Below are 17,229 nucleotides of genomic sequence, written 5' to 3'. Positions count from 1 at the left end.
GAAATGGTCAGTTTTGAAATGGCTTTTCCCTGTACTCCTGCAGCATATGCTACAAACAATTGCTCAGTTTTCCTGAAAACTTTGGTTTTGTCCAAGTAGAAGCATAACTGCCTGTGTATTTCCAAAGAATGCAGAAGTCTATCCCCTTTATTCTGTGGGTTTGGATAAAAAGTTGGCAAGTGAATAGTTTGGTTTAGAGCCACACTTGATACCATCTTTGGCATAAAAGTAGGGTTTGTTCTTAAAGACACCCTGTCTTGTTAGAATATGATGAAAGGTTCCACTGCCATTAGTGCCTATGATTCTGAAACTCTTCGTGCTGAGGTTATTGCCAGGAGCAGAGCAGTTTTCCAAGAGACATATTTTAAATCTGCTGAGTTAGCTGGCTCAAAAGGAGGTAAAGTTAATTTTTCCAACACGAAGTTGAGGTCCCAAGTTGGAGTTGGTGCTCTACGGGGTGGTCTTATGTTTTTAGCCCCTCTGAGGTACTGTTTTAGCAAAGGATTAGAAAAAATAGGTGGGTCCGTGTTGTAATGAGCAGAGATGGCAGAGGCGTGGATCTTGATGGATGAAAAGGAGAGGCCTTTGTCCAGCATCTCAGTTAAATATTGTAGCATCTGAGGAATATTTGGGACAAGAGGGTCAAGGCTGTGAGCCTGGTTCCAGGCACAGAAGCTCTTCCATTTATCCGAATAGGCTTTCCTGGTGCTAGGCCTTCTGGCCTCCAGAATGACATCCATAACAGCTTTGGAGAGAGGCATTGCTTGCTTGACTAAGGAATCTGCCATGCAGCCAGGTTTAAAGTCTTTAGCTGGCTCTGAAGTATCTGATTGTTGTGCTGAGTCAGAAGATGTGGGATTTGAGGCAAAATCCACAGTGGACCTTGTGCTAAGTTCTTTAAGACTGGGTACCAGTGCTGGCGTGGCCAGTCTGGGGCAATCAGGATCATCTTTGGCTTTTCTTGCCTGGCTTTTATGAGTACCTATGGAAGGAGAGGTAGTGGTAGGAAAGCATATACTTGTAGGTTTTTCCAGCTGAAGGAGAGGGCAGTTCATTGGGGATGCAAACAGATCTATGTCCGGGCTCCACCATTTTTGTGTTATCATTCTGAATATTTGTGGATGTAATTTCCACTCGTGCGGATCCATGATGTCTCTGCTTAAGTTGTCTGCCAGTGTGTTTTTCTCTCCTGGCAGGAATTGTGCTTGCAGATGAACTTGATAGGTTAGAGCTGTGTTCCACAAGGTCATGGCTTGTCTGCAGAGTGGATAAGAATGAATGCCCCCTTACTTGTTTATGTACCACATAACTGTGGTGTTGTCTGCCTTTAGTAGTTGTTGTCCTGGATGCAGTAGGTCCTTGAAAGATATAAGAGCATTTTGTACAGCTAGCATCTCTTTTTGATTGATGTGAAGATGCCTCTGTTCTGCGGGCCACTTGCCCTGAATACATTTTCCTGCCATGTGTGCTCCCCAGGCATAATCCGATGCATCTGTTGTCAGTGTTTGCCTGGCTGTGGGTTGAGTGAAAGGCTGTCCCTTGTTGAGGTGACATGCTTGAGCCCACCATCGAAACTCCTGTTGAAGGCAAGGAATTAGTGGTATTACTGCTTCCAAACTTTGACAGTGTTGAGACCAGACACTCTTTAGGTACCATTGTAGTTTCCTTATATGCAGTCTGGCATATGGAATTAGTAGTATGCAAGATGCCATGTAACCCAAGGCCTGCAGAATCGTTCTTGCAGGAAGTTGGGTCTTTGTTGCCATCAATTGAAAATATTGAGTCAGTTGTCCTTACTGGTCTGGCGTGAGATAAGCCATCTGGGCCGTTGTATTCAAGCTGGCACCCAGGAATATTATCTCTTGTGAGGGCACTAGTTTTGACTTCTTTTCGTTTACTGTGTACCCTAGGCAACTTAACTTTTTTACAAATGCCAGATGCTTTAGAAGAATGTCCTTGCTCTCTGCTTGAATCAGGCAGTCGTCCAGGTACGGATAAATCTGAATTCCTTTCTGTCTGCAAAATGCAATTACTGGTGCCAGGCACTTTTTGAAAACCCTGGGCGCAGTAGATAAGCCAAAGGGCAGTGCAGAGAATTGGTAATGCATTGAACCAGCTATGAATCTGAGGTATCTTCTGCAGTTTTGTCTGATAGGGACATGCATGTATGCCTCCTTGAGGTCCAAAGTTACGAGCCAAGCTTTCCTGCCCAGCATGGGAAGAAGCTGCTGTAGTGTCAACATTTTGAATTTTGGAACATCCAGGTAAGTGTTTAGAGAAGAAAGATCCAAAATGGGCCTCCAGGCTTTGTCCTTTCTAGGAATCAGAAAGAGTCTTGAGTAAAATCCTTGTCCTTGTTCCTGTGTTGGTACCTTTTGAATAGCTCTCATGTCCATGAGTGCTGTAATTTGTCTTTGAGCCTCTGCCCATTGAGTTGGTGGCAGATTTGGCATTCCTTTTAGCCTTGGCAGAGTGTGAAAGTGGAACCTGCAACCTTGAGATACAATGTTGAGAACCCATTTGTCTTTGGTAATCATATGCCAACTGTGACAGAAAAGTGTCAGTTTTCGTCCCAAGGGGGCTGCCAAGACAGAATTGTTTGGCAGCTGTAGTGGGAAGTCATTGGGGCTGTTTTTTGTAAGGTTGAGGCCTGTCTTCCCCTTCTTTCTGGGTTTATGCACCCCACTGTCGAGGCCTGTAAGGACCTTGTGGTTGACCTCTACCTCTTGGACATCTGTATCTGCCCCTATGAGGTCTGTCTGTAACTGGAAAGGAACAATTCTTTGTCGGCCAATATCTGCTAAATCAAGGAGGCTGAACCTGTAAGAAATCCTTCACCGTTTGCATAGATTTTGCCTTATCCTCCATTTTCTTTAATACCTCCTCTGCCTTAACTCCAAATAAAACATCCCGCTGTAAAGGTGCAGCCAATAATTTTGCTTTAACATGATCTGGTAACATATGTTCTTTTAACCAAGCATGTCTTCTAATGACAGATCCTGTAACTGCTGCTCTACAGGAGGCCTCTAATGAATCAAAACCACATTGCAAAGTATGTTTTCCCACTTGTTTAGCTGCATGCAATAAATCCTGCATTTCTTTATAATTAGGAGGATCTGAGTTTGGAAGCATTTTTTGTTTCAACTGAGACATCAAATATAGCTGATATTTTAGCATGTGAAACTGGCAATTTAAGGCCCTCAATGCTAAAGTTGCAGATGTATATACTTTCTTCCCCCATCTGTCTAATGCTCTGGAATCTCTGTCAGAGGGGACTGGATTCTTTGCTGACGAGGCCTTTACCCCTTTGGGGCCCTGAGAAATAGTTTCAGGGTCAGCAGCAGGACTTTTATAAAGAAATTTGTGAGAGTCAGGGACTCTGTAGTATCTGTCTGGCTTAACTGGAGCAGGAGGTAGAGAATCAGGATTAAAACTGGATTCAGTATACACATTATCCACAATATCTAACACTGGCGGAATAGCAAGGGGTCTGTGTTGAGGTAATGAAAGGAAATCTCTGAACCTTTTCTTGGACTCTGAATAATCCTGGCCCTCCCAATGGAAATGCTCCCTCATGGTATGCAAGGTTTCCCCAAAGGAGTAGTCCTCTGGCGGAGAGGCTGAAGGAATTGATTCCTCAGCATCAGAATCCTCATAGGGGGGTAAAGAGTATCCTAGGTCTGAGGATGAATCTGAAGAGATGGATACCTTGTCGGATGAGCCATAGCCTGCATCCTGTCTAGGCCTTTTATCAGGAGGGGGATGGGACCCCCTGATCAGAGTGATTAAGTCTTCGGCCATTTTGAGCATTTGTTTCTTAGGCATGGAGGCCTATCCTGGTGAATGTTGAATTTGTTTCTTTGTTGTTAAAGGAGTTTTAGACTTAGCAGAAGATTTAATGGTTAACTGAGTAGGTCTGAAAACACCCTCTGAAGCTACGGGTTGCTCAGCTATTCCGGATCCATCTGAAGGGTTAGTCTCAGTAGGCTGTAAATCTGGTGCGTCTGAAGGCCCAGCCATCTCCACGTGGGAGTCAGAGGCGGCCTGAGGTTCTAAAGAAGTGGTCGTCAGGGGCTGCGAAGGCGCCTCGCTGAAAACCGGCGACTGGCCTAGAAGAGGCTTCGTCGTCAGTTTTGGGCCTTGGATGCCTGTCCTTGTCTTTGCGCTTTTTGTGTGTTCCGGTCGTCGGTAGTTCCGATGGCATGGTATAATTGAATTTTTTGCCAAAATAATGTCGGGAAAAATCAAACCGACGTTTAATAGTGCGCTTGTTAAACCTAGCACAAAACCGACAACCTGTGACGTCATGGTCTGGGCCTAGGCATGGAATACAATAAGAATGGAAATCCTTATGAGGTATTTGCTTCCCACAAGAAATACAGATATTAACTTTTACTGACATTGGTCTGAGGCAAGAAATAGTTTCCCCAACGGGGAAAGACTTTGGTTCTGGATTCGGAATGAAAATCTCAGGAGTCGGCCGACCGGCACTTGCGAACTGCTTTTGCTTCGGGCACCGTGCGGCAAGAAAGACTGAAGAAAATGGTGTCAGCTGCATCTTATATACCCCTGTCGCACTGGCGTCAGGGAAGAAATGACAGCAAATGATGCCGGACCAAGACTTTGGAACTCAGGCCGACTGAGGGACCGCCTGACAGCAGGATAACCCAAGTGTAATGACTGCAGCAGTGTAACACGATGAACATCATATCCTTTCTTCTTCTTTTGGTGGCAGTAGGGGTGAAACTCAAACCTTTGTGTCAGTGCTTCACTTTGTTCTCCATGTCCAAATGGAGAAATTGTTGGCACTGGATCTTGACTTTCATGATAAGCCAATTGCAGGAACAGTAGAAGGTTTCAGCATTTTAGTTCACAAATGTGTGGGTTTCACTACGATGAATGTTAGGACTGGAATACAAAGCATGACCGACAGGCATGAGAATGATGGACGATGAGACTCTGTATTCTCTTCTAGATTTGTAAGTGACACTCTGGAATGTGCTTGTGGTTACTATCACCTATCTCTGAATGTGGAAATGTCAGAAAATTTAAAATTTGATGAGAACAAGAAAATAAGAACAGTTCTTCACTGCAGAAGCTTCAGAAATTGGATTTTTCTTCTCACTTTGTCTACTTTAACTCATTACTGGACAATGTGGTGACAAAGTGTTCTGGTCATGGGATTATAAATTTAATTGAAGTCATGAAAAGGAGTCTGGTTTGGAATACTTAAGGCAGGATGTCACTGCACTGTACTGGGGACCTTGTAGAGGACATCTCATTTTTGTAAGTAAAGAAAAGCTGAATTCAGTTATTTAAATACTGCAAATATGGTATCCTTCAGACCAAACTCGACAAGGATAAGCACTTCCTCACCCTTTTTTTTTAAATACCCAAATACACAGTAGGCTTCAAAAGTCTGACATTCTTCTCTAAAGAATGGGTCACCTAAAGAAAGGAAAAGGGAATGAAAGTGCTATCTTTGTTTGTCAGATAAAAGGATCCATGAATTCTCAAAACCTCTTTCCAAGGATACCAACATCTTCATTTAGGAACTCAAGTAAATGCTCCACAATGCTTCAGATGCCTGTATATGGGAGAGTTTCTGTGAATGTTCTGGGGCACACCCATAAACCTGCTCATTCATGCTCTTTTCCCCTTTTAGCTAATGACTAGTGCAGTTTCAACTCCTGATAAGGAATGCAAGGCCAACTCATGAGTGGATTTTTGCATTACAAGATTCTGATCGATGTCTGGTCCTAGACTATTTTACCTTCCCCTAACAATCTAACAGTGAACAGGGACAGACATTCCCTTTGCAACTATATTCCCTGTGGGTGGCCATGCTGAAATATTGGCACCTGCTGCTAGGTTTCACATCATACTCCTTCCCTAGACAATACAGGCAGTGCCGGTGAGGGTCTCAGTGGAATGACAGCACACCTGGAAGGTTTCAGGCAAAGAACACTATGAAGGTTAGGATTGACATCTGAACTATGTGAATGTCAGAAAAGAAATTAGGCCAAATTGATCACTCTACAGGATGGATAAACTCTCCTCATCTGGTGTGACATCACAACATGCACTAGTTGAAAGATCTAGATGTATGCCCACCCTCTAGTGCAGGAACTAGGGAAAATTCTTAACTGTGTTGAGGTATGAGCCATCAAATAAGCAACTCCAGTTTTCTACTACAAAAGGCCTCTAAATCATCTTTGTTTGTGCTCTAAATACATTCCGCACAGGAGCACACCACATCACCCATTGGGGAGGTCTTTTTCTAAGGCAGCTTTGCTTTTATTGGTAATGCACATTACTGCCTGAGAATGAAAGGTAAGGGGCAGGCATATGTGGCAGCCACTCACATCTGGTGCAGGATTTTTTTTTCATGCCACACCTTCCTGGATAGGCTGTGTACCTGAATATGCAGGCTATATTAGGTCCTTTTGCAACTGTGTGCATTAAAGACTTGCTTATATATGCAGTCTTCACACAAATCTCCCTGGTGATGGAGTCAGTCATTAAAGAGTAGTCACTGTCCCCTATCAAAGGATGCCGCTGCTACTGCACAGATATAAGTCCTTATAGAGACAGGAAAACAGGCCTTTAATCTAATCTTATCTCACCCAGCTGATTCTTTTGACACTCTGCTTGCTACTCAAAACACAGCATGCCTGCATCAGTCATACATGCAATCTTTACATCAAAGAAACAGGAAAAAAGTGAGCTTAATATTCCCGTAGTGGACTGTTCTCTTCATTCACCTCTTCTTTCCAGGTTAACTCCTCCAAACCACACTCTTAACTAAAAGGTTTAATAAAATTCACAAATAAGTGACATGACTAGAAATTCTAGTGCTTCAAGGAGTAACGTAGGAGCCCTCTCAGACTCAAGTTCTTAACTGGTGCATTGTTCACAACTCACCTTTCAGACACCGACCAATTCTAACCAAGCATCAGACAAAAAGTCAACGTGAAACAAACAAGAACATTGATACAAAAATCTACAGTCTTACAAGCATGTGTAGTATTTCCAATACAATTCGTATCTTCATAAATTAATTTGATAAAATGCATGACTGAACTGTTACAAGTTTTGCCAGGAAGGGACTCTCTACTCATGTCTTAAAAGCACAAGCTGCATATAAGGCAACCACCTCTGAAGAAACTTATTCTGAAACACAGCAGCTCAACTGAAGGAAAATGTGCTTCCTCTCTGCATCTTTATTTGTTGCCTGGAATAGTCTGTTGCCTTGGAATCAGTCCTCTTGGCGTTGTTTTTCTCAGCACTTAGCCTTACTGCTGGTTGTGATATGATTGGCAGCATTCATCCAAATAGATTTTACCATTTTGGAATTAACCACCTCATAAAACTTGGGGAAGATTTTTGATGTCGGGTAAAACAGGTGCATTCTTACTACACTGATATCTATGAAGTGGATCTTTGTGTTCCTCATTCCTTCCCAGTTGACGGCTGCATGAAACCCTGTAATGGCCGCCTGAGAAAGTATCACAGACACCAGGGCTGCATGACTGGCTATGACAGACCATGCAAACAAGCAGTGGAGGCAGACACTCACAGAGAAGAGGACATCCATACAGCCTGAGCCAGAAGCCAGAATACTAAAGTCATCAAATGACCCATCTTTCCATCAAGTGTGAGGGGTTAAAAGACCATCACTCCACTGGCACCTGGAGATCTCAAGATCTAACATCAAGAATCCTTATAGTCTAACATTGCAAATAGAAATCAGCATGATTAAAAATCTTCACAGTGCCACACTCATGCATGTTGCCTTTTCACCATTTTTACTAGGATGCATATTCAGGTTTTGTGATCCTGCTGTTTCATTTCATAGCTTTGTTTTTCTTAAAAGTTAAGAAAACTTATCCCCTACATTAATTCACTGAACACCTATGTACCTACAAAGACAGACCTGAGTGGAAATACGAAGCCATTCTGATGCAACATGCTCATCACTTTTAGTATGCTTCAGAAGCAAAGAAAAAAGTTATGTGCTTACCATAATGTTCCATGTGAGTTGTTCTTCTCGCCTTCATTCTTACTGATGGGTTCAGAGTCGGCCTATATGCAAAGCTCGAGGTCTCCAACAGCTCAAGGCCGAAACCTTATCCCATAATGCACATCTACCTTCCCCAGATCTTGTTTGCTGCCAGCTAGTGTTAAATCTATAACAGATTTCAAAAGGAAATCACATACACAACTTGTGAGAGGAAACTCCTCAGAAGAACCAAAACCAAACATAGAGCCCCTCTCGAACTTCCAGACATTGGAAGGTGGTAGGTGGGGGGGGTTGTAAGAATAAAGGCAAGAAGAACAACTCACATGGAATGTTATGGTAAGTACATAACTTCTTTATGTGAAGTTGTTCAATCTCGCCTTCATTCTTACTGATGAGTAGCGTCCCCAGCACCACAATCTTGGGCGGCTCACGGAAGTACCTGTCTTAAGGACAGCAGAACCAAATGAAGCCCTGTCCCTAGAGGCCTTGTCTACTTCGTAATGAGTTATGAGGTTATGTGGCCTAGACCATGTGGCAGCTGCACAAATAGAATCCATGGGTAGTCTGGCCAAAAAGGCTATGGAAGTAGAAACAGCTCTGGTTGAATGAGCCTTGACTTTATTCTCTACAGAAATGGCTGCAGTGTGGTATATGAAGGATATGCAATCAGACAGCCATTTAGATAAGGTAGATTTAGACAGTGCTGCACCTTTCTTGGAATCTGAGAAGGAGACAAACAATTGATCAGATCTCCTATGGTCTTTTGTCCTGTCTAAATAGAAACAAAGTTGTCTATGGACATCAAGCTTGTGAAGTATATATTCCAATTGATAAGTGTGATTGGGAAAGAAAACAGGTAATTCAATTGCTTGATTAAGGGTGTATTCTGAACAAACTTTGGGTAAGAAAGAAGGGTTCATTCCTGAGGGAAACCCTATCTTTGTGGAATATCAAATATGGGTGCTTAATTGAAAGGGCTTTCAACTCAAACTCTGCGTGCAGATGTAATGGCCACCAAAAAAAAGGTCTTCCATGAAAGAAATTTCAGCTCACAGGAAGAAGCAGGTTCAAAGGGCGGAAGAATAATCTTGGATAGGACTAAATTCAAATTCCATGTTGTAGGTAGGTGATCTAATTGGTGGTCTTAGATGAGTCGTACCCTTCAGAAAGGCCTTTGCCAACGTGTGAGATGTAATATCGTTTCCTAATTCACCTATATGGAAATTGGATATAGCAGAAAGTTGCACACGAATGGTTGTTGCTGCAGCTCCTTCATTGAACAGCTTGGTCAGAAATTCCACGATATTCGATATAGAGGCCAAAAAGGGATCAATGTTATTCTGCTGAAACCAGATTGAAAACCTCTTCCACTTACTGAGGTATAGTTTCCTGGTTGAAGATTTATGTGAGGACAAAAGGATATGTTGAGCTTCCGCTGATAAATTTTGGAACCTGGCTATTCTGGGAACTGAAGCAGCCAAGCTATCAGTTTGATGGACTGAAGTGAAGGGTGAAGAGCTCCTGATGAGTGGGTCAGAAGATCCAGCACTGGGTCCAGGATCCAAGGTTCTTCTACTAGATGAGGCTTCAGAAAGGGGAACCAGATTTGACAAGGCCAATATGGGGCTATTAAGATAAGTGTCCTGCCCAGAAAACTGGCTTTCTTCAAAACTTTGGGAATCAGGGGAAAGGGAGGGAAGGCATAAAGGAGTCCTAGGGGCCAATTGTGTACGAGCGTGTTCCTCGGGGACTGTCCCTGTTGAGGGATTAGGGGAAAGTAGTTGCTGCATTTGGTGTTTGTGGGGGCCGGAAAGAGGTCGCAGAAAGGCTGGACCCATCTGCGGAAAATCATTTCCGCGACTTCGTTTTTGAGGGACCACTCGTGAGGCAACAGAATTGCCCTGCTGAGTTTGTCTGCGATCATGCTGGATTTCCCTGGGATGTGCGTTGCTATCAGAAAATGCTGGGTGGACTCTGCCCTTTGCCATATTCTTAGAGCCTCTCGACATAGGGACTAAGATCTGGTTCCACCCTGTTTGTTTACATACCAGACTACGGACATTTGTCTGACTGGATTGCAATTGTGCCCAGAGGAAGAGAGTCTTGAAAGAACTGCAAAGTTAGGAGAACCGCTCTCATCTCTAGGACGTTTATATGCAATTGAGCCTCGTGTACCTGCCATGTACCTTCGGCTGTGTCCCTGATAATGCCCCCCCACCCGATCAGGGAGGCGTCCGTGGTCACCGTTGCAACTGGAACCGAAAGGACAAAGGGACGTCCCATGGTCACAGATTCGGACATCAGCCACCACCGAAGATCCTTCTTGCAAGAGTTGGTTATCAGAACTGGGTGATTCATTGGTAAGTCCTGAAAGGTCCATTGTGTGAATAACAGCCACTGAAGAATGTGCATGTGTGGTCTCATCAGAGGTATTACAAGAATAGCTGCTGCCATGGTGCCCGACAGCCTGAGAATCTGCGATGCTGGTGCTTTGTGTTTTGAAAGAAGATCTAAAATTTGATGTCGTAAGGTAAGCACTCTTTCTGGAGGAAGTCTTAAGGACATGTTGACTGTGTCTAACTCTGCTCCTATAAATACTGTATGCCACAACGGCAATAAAGCAGACTTTTCTGAATTTATTGTGATGCCCAGTTAAAAGCAGAGATCTAAGATAATGTCCCTCGCCTGAATAAGCTGATGCCTGGTGGGTGTGGTGAGGGGCCAGTCATCCAAATATGGAAACACCTGGATTCCTTGCTGTCTCAAGTGAGCCATGACCACTGCCATCCATTTGGTGAACACTCTGGGGGCTGTAGTGAGACCGAAGGTCAGGGCCTGAAACTGTTAAAGACTGGCTCCCAGCCTGAAGTGCAGGTGATCCCTGGATGGCCTGGCTATTTTGATATGGTAGTACGCAGCCTGAAGATCTAGTGAGCACATCCAATCGGCTTTCCCTATGAACGGGAGTATTGACTGAAGCGTGACCACTGGAACTTTGTTTTTTCTACATACTTGTAGAGTCTGCTGAGATTCAAAATTGGTCTCCAGTCCCCTGTTTTCTTTGGCACTAAAAAGAATCTTGAGTAAGTTCCGGATCCTTGCTTGTCTGCCAGGACTGGTTGGATAACTCTTTTTTTCTAACAGTTTTTGAACCTCTACTGTTGCTGCATCCTGTAGACTGGGTGGAACGTCTGGGATTCCTCTTGTTGGTTTGGGGTGGGTATGAAAAGGAATGAAATAGCCTCTGATTATGACATTTTGCACCCATCTGGCTTTTGTAATTTTGTGCCAGGCGCCTAGGTACAAAGATAAATATCCCCCGACTGCCTCCAGAGCAGGACAATTGGGCCTCCTTTCAGGAGCACTGGTAGGGCTACCCAAGGAACTGATCCCCGTCACCCTGGTTCTGCGGACCCCCTCTGCCACATGGGCAATGTCGTCCACCATTGCCCCCTCCTCTGCCCCTGGAGGAGGCTTCACCTCGTGAATCTGAAAAGGCTCCTTGGGCTTTGCGGAACCACATTTTCCCTCCCCGTTGACCTTTAGGATAAGGTCTAGTAGGGGTGGAAAAACTGACTCCAACGGCAGATAGAGTCTTTCCGTCTTGCTTACATCTGGTGAGGGTCTCTAACTTTAGGTCCGAAAAGGGAAGAACCATCAAATGGGGCGTTCACAAAAGATGACTTGAAAGGTTCCGCAAAAGAACAGAAACACATCCAGGAATGTCTCCGAACAGCTATTCCTGTACCCGCTGCCCTACTCGGCCCATCGTCTGCGTATGATACACGGTGCATGGAAGAGTTAATGATAGAATTAAGGGTAGGAAGCTGTGATGTTACTTTGTCCGCCACTGTATCGGCTACTGCACCCTGGAGAGTATCTCCTAACTCTTTCAAGAGATCTCTTTGAAGCCTTGTGAAGTGGGTTAAGATAGTTCAAAGACCTAAGAGCAAATGTTGTAGAACTGAAAATGTGCTTGCCATATCGGTCCATAATCCTAGATTCCCTATTAGGAGGATGGACAGACGTAGAGGTCTCCATCTCTTTCTTAGTGGCTGCCGCAACCACCATGGCATCAACAGGAATTGGTTTGGATAAAAAGGTTTCATCATGAGGTGCTGAGATGAATTTGTTGGGCATCCTAGGAATGGCCTCCATAGTATCTGGTGACTCCCACGCCCTTCGAGATAAAAGGTCCATCAACTCATCACAGGGCGGAGATACCCAAGAGGTAGAGGGTCGAGACCCAAAAGCCTTCAGGAGCACTGATTCATCCTCAGTAGGGTTAAGGGGCTGCCAGTCGCTCCTCTGCTTAAGGATCTCTAGGATATCCACAAAGGAGATATGTTCAGAGGGGGACTTTGGAGAACCTTCCGATTCCTCCAAATCAGTGTCAGATGTGATGGATTCCTGAGGGGAATCTAAATGTCTCCTTTTACATAACCTCTTCCAAGGAACCTCTTCAGTGAGGACTTCAGGGGAGGTCTCGGAAGAGCCGGGTTCCCCCAATGAGGCTTCCTGAGGCTCCAGGTCCCTACGCTTACGGTGGGTCTGCAGTGACGGAGAAGATTCCGGCGCTTTACAGGAGGAGATAGCCATTTCAGAGGTTGTGACTGTCCGGGGGGCAAAACCCTCCTCATGGCATTGAAGGCACCATGGCTCTGATGCAAGGAAGCATCTGGGTCCGAAGACACCGATTACTCCTCACGCACCACAAATGCAGGCTCCGAGCCACAGGTGGGAGCTGAGCTTATCCGCGCCGAGGCCCCAAGGGGAAGAGTCGGAACCAACGCATCAGTTCGACTCTCCTCCCCGGAGCCGACGGGAGAGTGTCGGCTCCCAGAGTCAGCTGCCGGAGCAGTAGACATCAGGGTTGTCGGTGCCGACAGGTCTGACGTGGGTGTCGGAACCAACGGTTCCACAAGCAACTGAATGGCAACCTCCGGCTCCGATGTCTCGATTCAAATCAGAGGAGGAGCAGAAGGTATGGGAGATGACTATCAGTTCTGAAACTGCCTGAGTCAAAGCCGACAGACTTTTAGCCAGCGCTGGATCCTGTAACAGTCTCCGTACCACACAATCCACATCCGAATCTGAAAGATTGGAAGCTCGAGAGGAAGCTAAAGAAGGTGCCAGTGAGCCCAAAATCAGAGATCTTAAGGTCGGAGATACCGGTTCCAAGATTGGGGACCAGCTTCTACGAACTACCTGTACAGACGGCTCCAATAACTGTGGAACCGAGACAGGAACCTTTTTATAAATCTTCAAAACCGAAGAGCCCTTCGGATCCGAACTTGCAGTAGAAGAAGCAGAAGATGATGGTTTTAGTTTTCCTGGAGAAGCAGTACCCAAGTCTTGACTGAAAGGCAGACTTGATAAGATCACGTTCAACTAGTTTTCTCTTTCTCTCCGCCAAAACCCTGGCACTGAATCCATGGCAAATAGAACAAACTTCCTGGAGATGTACCTCTCCCAAACAGCAAATACAGGTGGTGTGGCCATCTGTGATGGACATTTTTTGGTTGCATTTAGGGCACTTTTTAAACCCTGACTTAGCTTTTTCAGACATAGTGACAGACCTTGCGACTAATTCACTGTAAGATATCCCAACAACAATTTCACTAGAAATTCTAATGTTCAAGACTAAAAAAAAAAAAAAAAAGAAAGTCTGTACTCAATTAACAACTGTTGCAAAAGAAATTAAGCCTAACCGGCTACAGTCATAAATAACTAAAGAAAGACTAACTCGGCTATACGAGATAGGAATGAAAAACCTAAAGAGGCACCAACAGGGCCTAACGCCAGAAACGAGAACACAAAGTTCTTTGTTTTTAACAAGTATTATAGGTTCATAGGTTCATACTAGGCTATCTGCCCTAGGGCATTTATAAGCCTAGCCAGAGTGTGTATGGCTTTCGCCACCCATTTTAAATTAATTTTGCTATGCCCTTTTTCGAGGTTAGTATACTGTGCCTCTGTCTAACAGGACACAGAAGTGATACCCGGGGTAAACCTACGATCTCCCATCCACTCATCAAGATTCCTCTTGAAGAGAGTCAATGAGGGACTCTGCCTAACCTGGACTGGGATTTTATTCCAGAGTGAAGGGAGCCTCTGGGTTATGAATCTGTCCCTCCAGCATGTCCTATTTATTTCAGTGCTGAGGTTCAAGTCTCTCGAGCGCGTAGCTCGATGGGATTTGGATTTTCTGAGGTGCAGCATGTCCAAATGTAAAGAAAAGATAGCCTATCCTAGCTAAATACACTCAGTTCTTTATCCAGAAAAGAAACTACTAAAAAAAACTACAAAAAGAACACACTTATCTGAAGAAATACTGCCTGAGCTGTAGAAGACGCACGATCTGTTGCAGCGGCAAACTAGATCTGGGAAGGCAGAGGTGCATTATGGGACAGGGTTTCGGCCTCAAGCCGTTAAAGACCTCAAGCTTTGCAAATAGACCAACTCAGAGCCGAGGATCGGCTCCGAACCCATCAGTAAGAATGAAGGCAAGACTGAACAACTTCACATCAAAATTTTCTACACTTTGGCAATAGCAGAAATTGACTGCTTTATCTACACGTCAATTTTGTGTCTATAGTCATGCCTGCATGGTGTTACACCGTCCTTGCTGCACATGAATAAATTCTAGGCAACTTATAAAACATCTCAATATGCATCACAGGCCTGTGAGTCATACAATATGCATCAAAAGTCGGTCAATGGTCTCTAGCACTGCATTACCTGTGAACAATTTTACACACAACATTTTAAGACTAAGCAGAAAAAATATACATCTAAGTAGACATTTATCAGTGACTTCACCTATTCACTTGTAGCAAAACAATAGGTTAGATAGGTTTCTCACCTTGTAACACCACCAAAATCCTTCTCAACGATGAATGCAGAGATCTTATCTTTTACCTCACCAGTTGTCTCATCTTTAACTTGGCTCTTAGCAAAAACTGTGAAGATGTCAGCAATGCCTCCATTACTGTGAGGGAAACAAAAAAAAAATAGTTCTGGTGTGACATCTGCCCACATTTTCAGTAAAAATAAGAACAGATTAGCACACCTGTATTACAGAATTTCAGCAATTCATTCAAGGGTAAGTGGTACTACAACAGCTGAAAATTACGGTAACACTTAAGGAACACCATCAAACTGAAATACACACTGTCTACTATGCTGTTGCTGTACATGGATCCAAGTTTCCATGAACTGCTAAAGCTGGAGCTGGAAGAAAGACCAATACATGTTGAAACCATCAACATCACAGTCATTTAATTTTTTGCAGCACCACCCAAACTGATCCCTAATGACAACTATGAATGTAGCAACTTTGTGTCCTCCACACAAAAGCCAGACACTGAATTATTCAGACTGCCCCCTGCTGTGACAGACCAGTACTGCAGTACCTGTAAACACCCAATAATGATACTTCTACCCCCTTACCTGCAATGGCTTTTACAAATACAAATAAGGAAAGAAATGGTCATGAGCTTCCTAATGCCATGGCTAATGGACCACTGTCTGCGCTAACCGCTGTTGGAAAAAATGCCAATAAGCTCTCTCAAAGCTCCCTCAAAATCAGCGTTTTTCGACAACTTTGCTTCCATTGACTTTCCTAGTAGTACACAGGACTGCAGTAGTCCTGCATATCTGTACAAGTGCTCTTTTCTATACTATTACTTAGAGTTATTTTTACTAAAAGAGACACTACATTAGCCATGACTTTAAACAAAGCATAAGTTTCTATAATTAATCTTACTGGGACAATTCCTATACAGCCAGCATTCCCTACTTAACTATAGTGAACCTCTCTAAGAAAGGGAAAGACTTCAAAAGCAAGAAAATTGCATACAGCAGTGCTCACAGGCCAAACCTTCTTGGGAGGGATATCTGCAATAGCCATGAATGTACACTCAGCAAGTGCTCTGATTTGACAGATTTCCAGTTCAGTTCCCATGCTCACTGACTGCTGGGAGATTACCCTACCATGAAGGAGATGGATGGATAGAAAAAGGAGGACAGTGATGGCCTGGTATAGAATACCAGACCCAAGACACAGAAGGGAGGAGAAACACAGCCTGCAGGAAACAAAGGTATGGGGTAGGGAGAAAAGGCTACAGGCATGAGAGATATAAATTGCACACAAGTAGACTGTGAGACTCTGTGTTCCAGGAAAGATGGGGAGCGGGAGGTGACTGAAGCTCAGCAGGCTGATTATCCACCTCTGATGCATGGAAGGTCAGAAGGCTGGGGATCTATTACATCTCTAGGTGCCTGGGTTAAAAGTCCAGTACCAACACTTCATTACAGCATTATGTGTATGGGGGGAGGGGCACACTTCTGCTCTGCAGTCCTTCAGATTAGATGTTAAACCAGGGACTTTACACCAGAGTTGATAGTAACCTAGATGGATGTTAAAGAGCCCAAGGCTCTTGGAAACAAGAATAGGGGGTTCTTTAAAACTATTTTAGATATATATATATATATATATGCATGCACATACTTATTGTATACATACGTTTTACACATATTTCTACAACATAAGACATCCTTCATACCGCAAATCCTTGTTCCACAGTCAGGATCAATTTCTTATTAAATATGTTCTTATTATCCAATTTCTTACTGAATAAAACTGCCTTATACATTCCTGTTGATATTAAACATGTCCGTATTATCCACAGTCAGCTTATTGTTCAACCTAACACATTATTTTCAGTTAGTTACATCCTGTAAATGCCACACACAACTACATCCATATTAATTTTTATCTGGTTTTACTGTAAGAACTCTTTTAGTGTAAAAACTCTTTCAGTATCAGAACCCAAAAAACACCTATTCTTCTACACTAGAAAAATGTGTTCAAGGGTTTCTTCAAATACAGGAACTGAACAAATACTCTCTTGTTTAGTCTATGTTTCATGTCTCTTCTCTATTATCATTCTCTATAGGCAATTCTTCCAATTTTTTAAATCTATTTTGCTTTTTATACATCAGTTTCTTTTTTTCTTGTCCTACTGCTTACCACACATCTATAAAATAATAAAACATTGTGGTGAGATACACAGTGCTTTCCCCACACCTGGAATAGACTCCCACTGTGAATCAAGCAGTGTGGCACATTCACAGGATCATAGGTTACTAGGCTATTGGCCCAGAGGCCCTCATAAGCCTAGCCAAGAGATTAGCCATGTTTA

General features: G+C 43.7%; 1 protein-coding gene across 1 annotated transcript in view; it reads right to left on the bottom strand.

Annotated features, from left to right (window-relative positions):
• Positions 1–17,229, bottom strand: part of ACADVL (acyl-CoA dehydrogenase very long chain) — an 808,259-nt gene that overhangs the window by 338,370 nt on the left and 452,660 nt on the right. The window contains exon 9 of the mRNA XM_044076702.1: positions 14,889–15,014. Within this exon, the coding sequence (XP_043932637.1) occupies positions 14,889–15,014 (126 nt within the window). The remainder of the gene's footprint in view (positions 1–14,888; positions 15,015–17,229) is intronic.

This window comes from Protopterus annectens, chromosome 7.part0, assembly GCF_019279795.1.
Source record: "Protopterus annectens isolate FY-2018-M chromosome 7.part0, PAN1.0, whole genome shotgun sequence".
NCBI classification, from domain to species: Eukaryota; Metazoa; Chordata; order Ceratodontiformes; family Protopteridae; genus Protopterus; species Protopterus annectens.
This window is presented reverse-complemented; position numbering and strand designations above follow the sequence as displayed.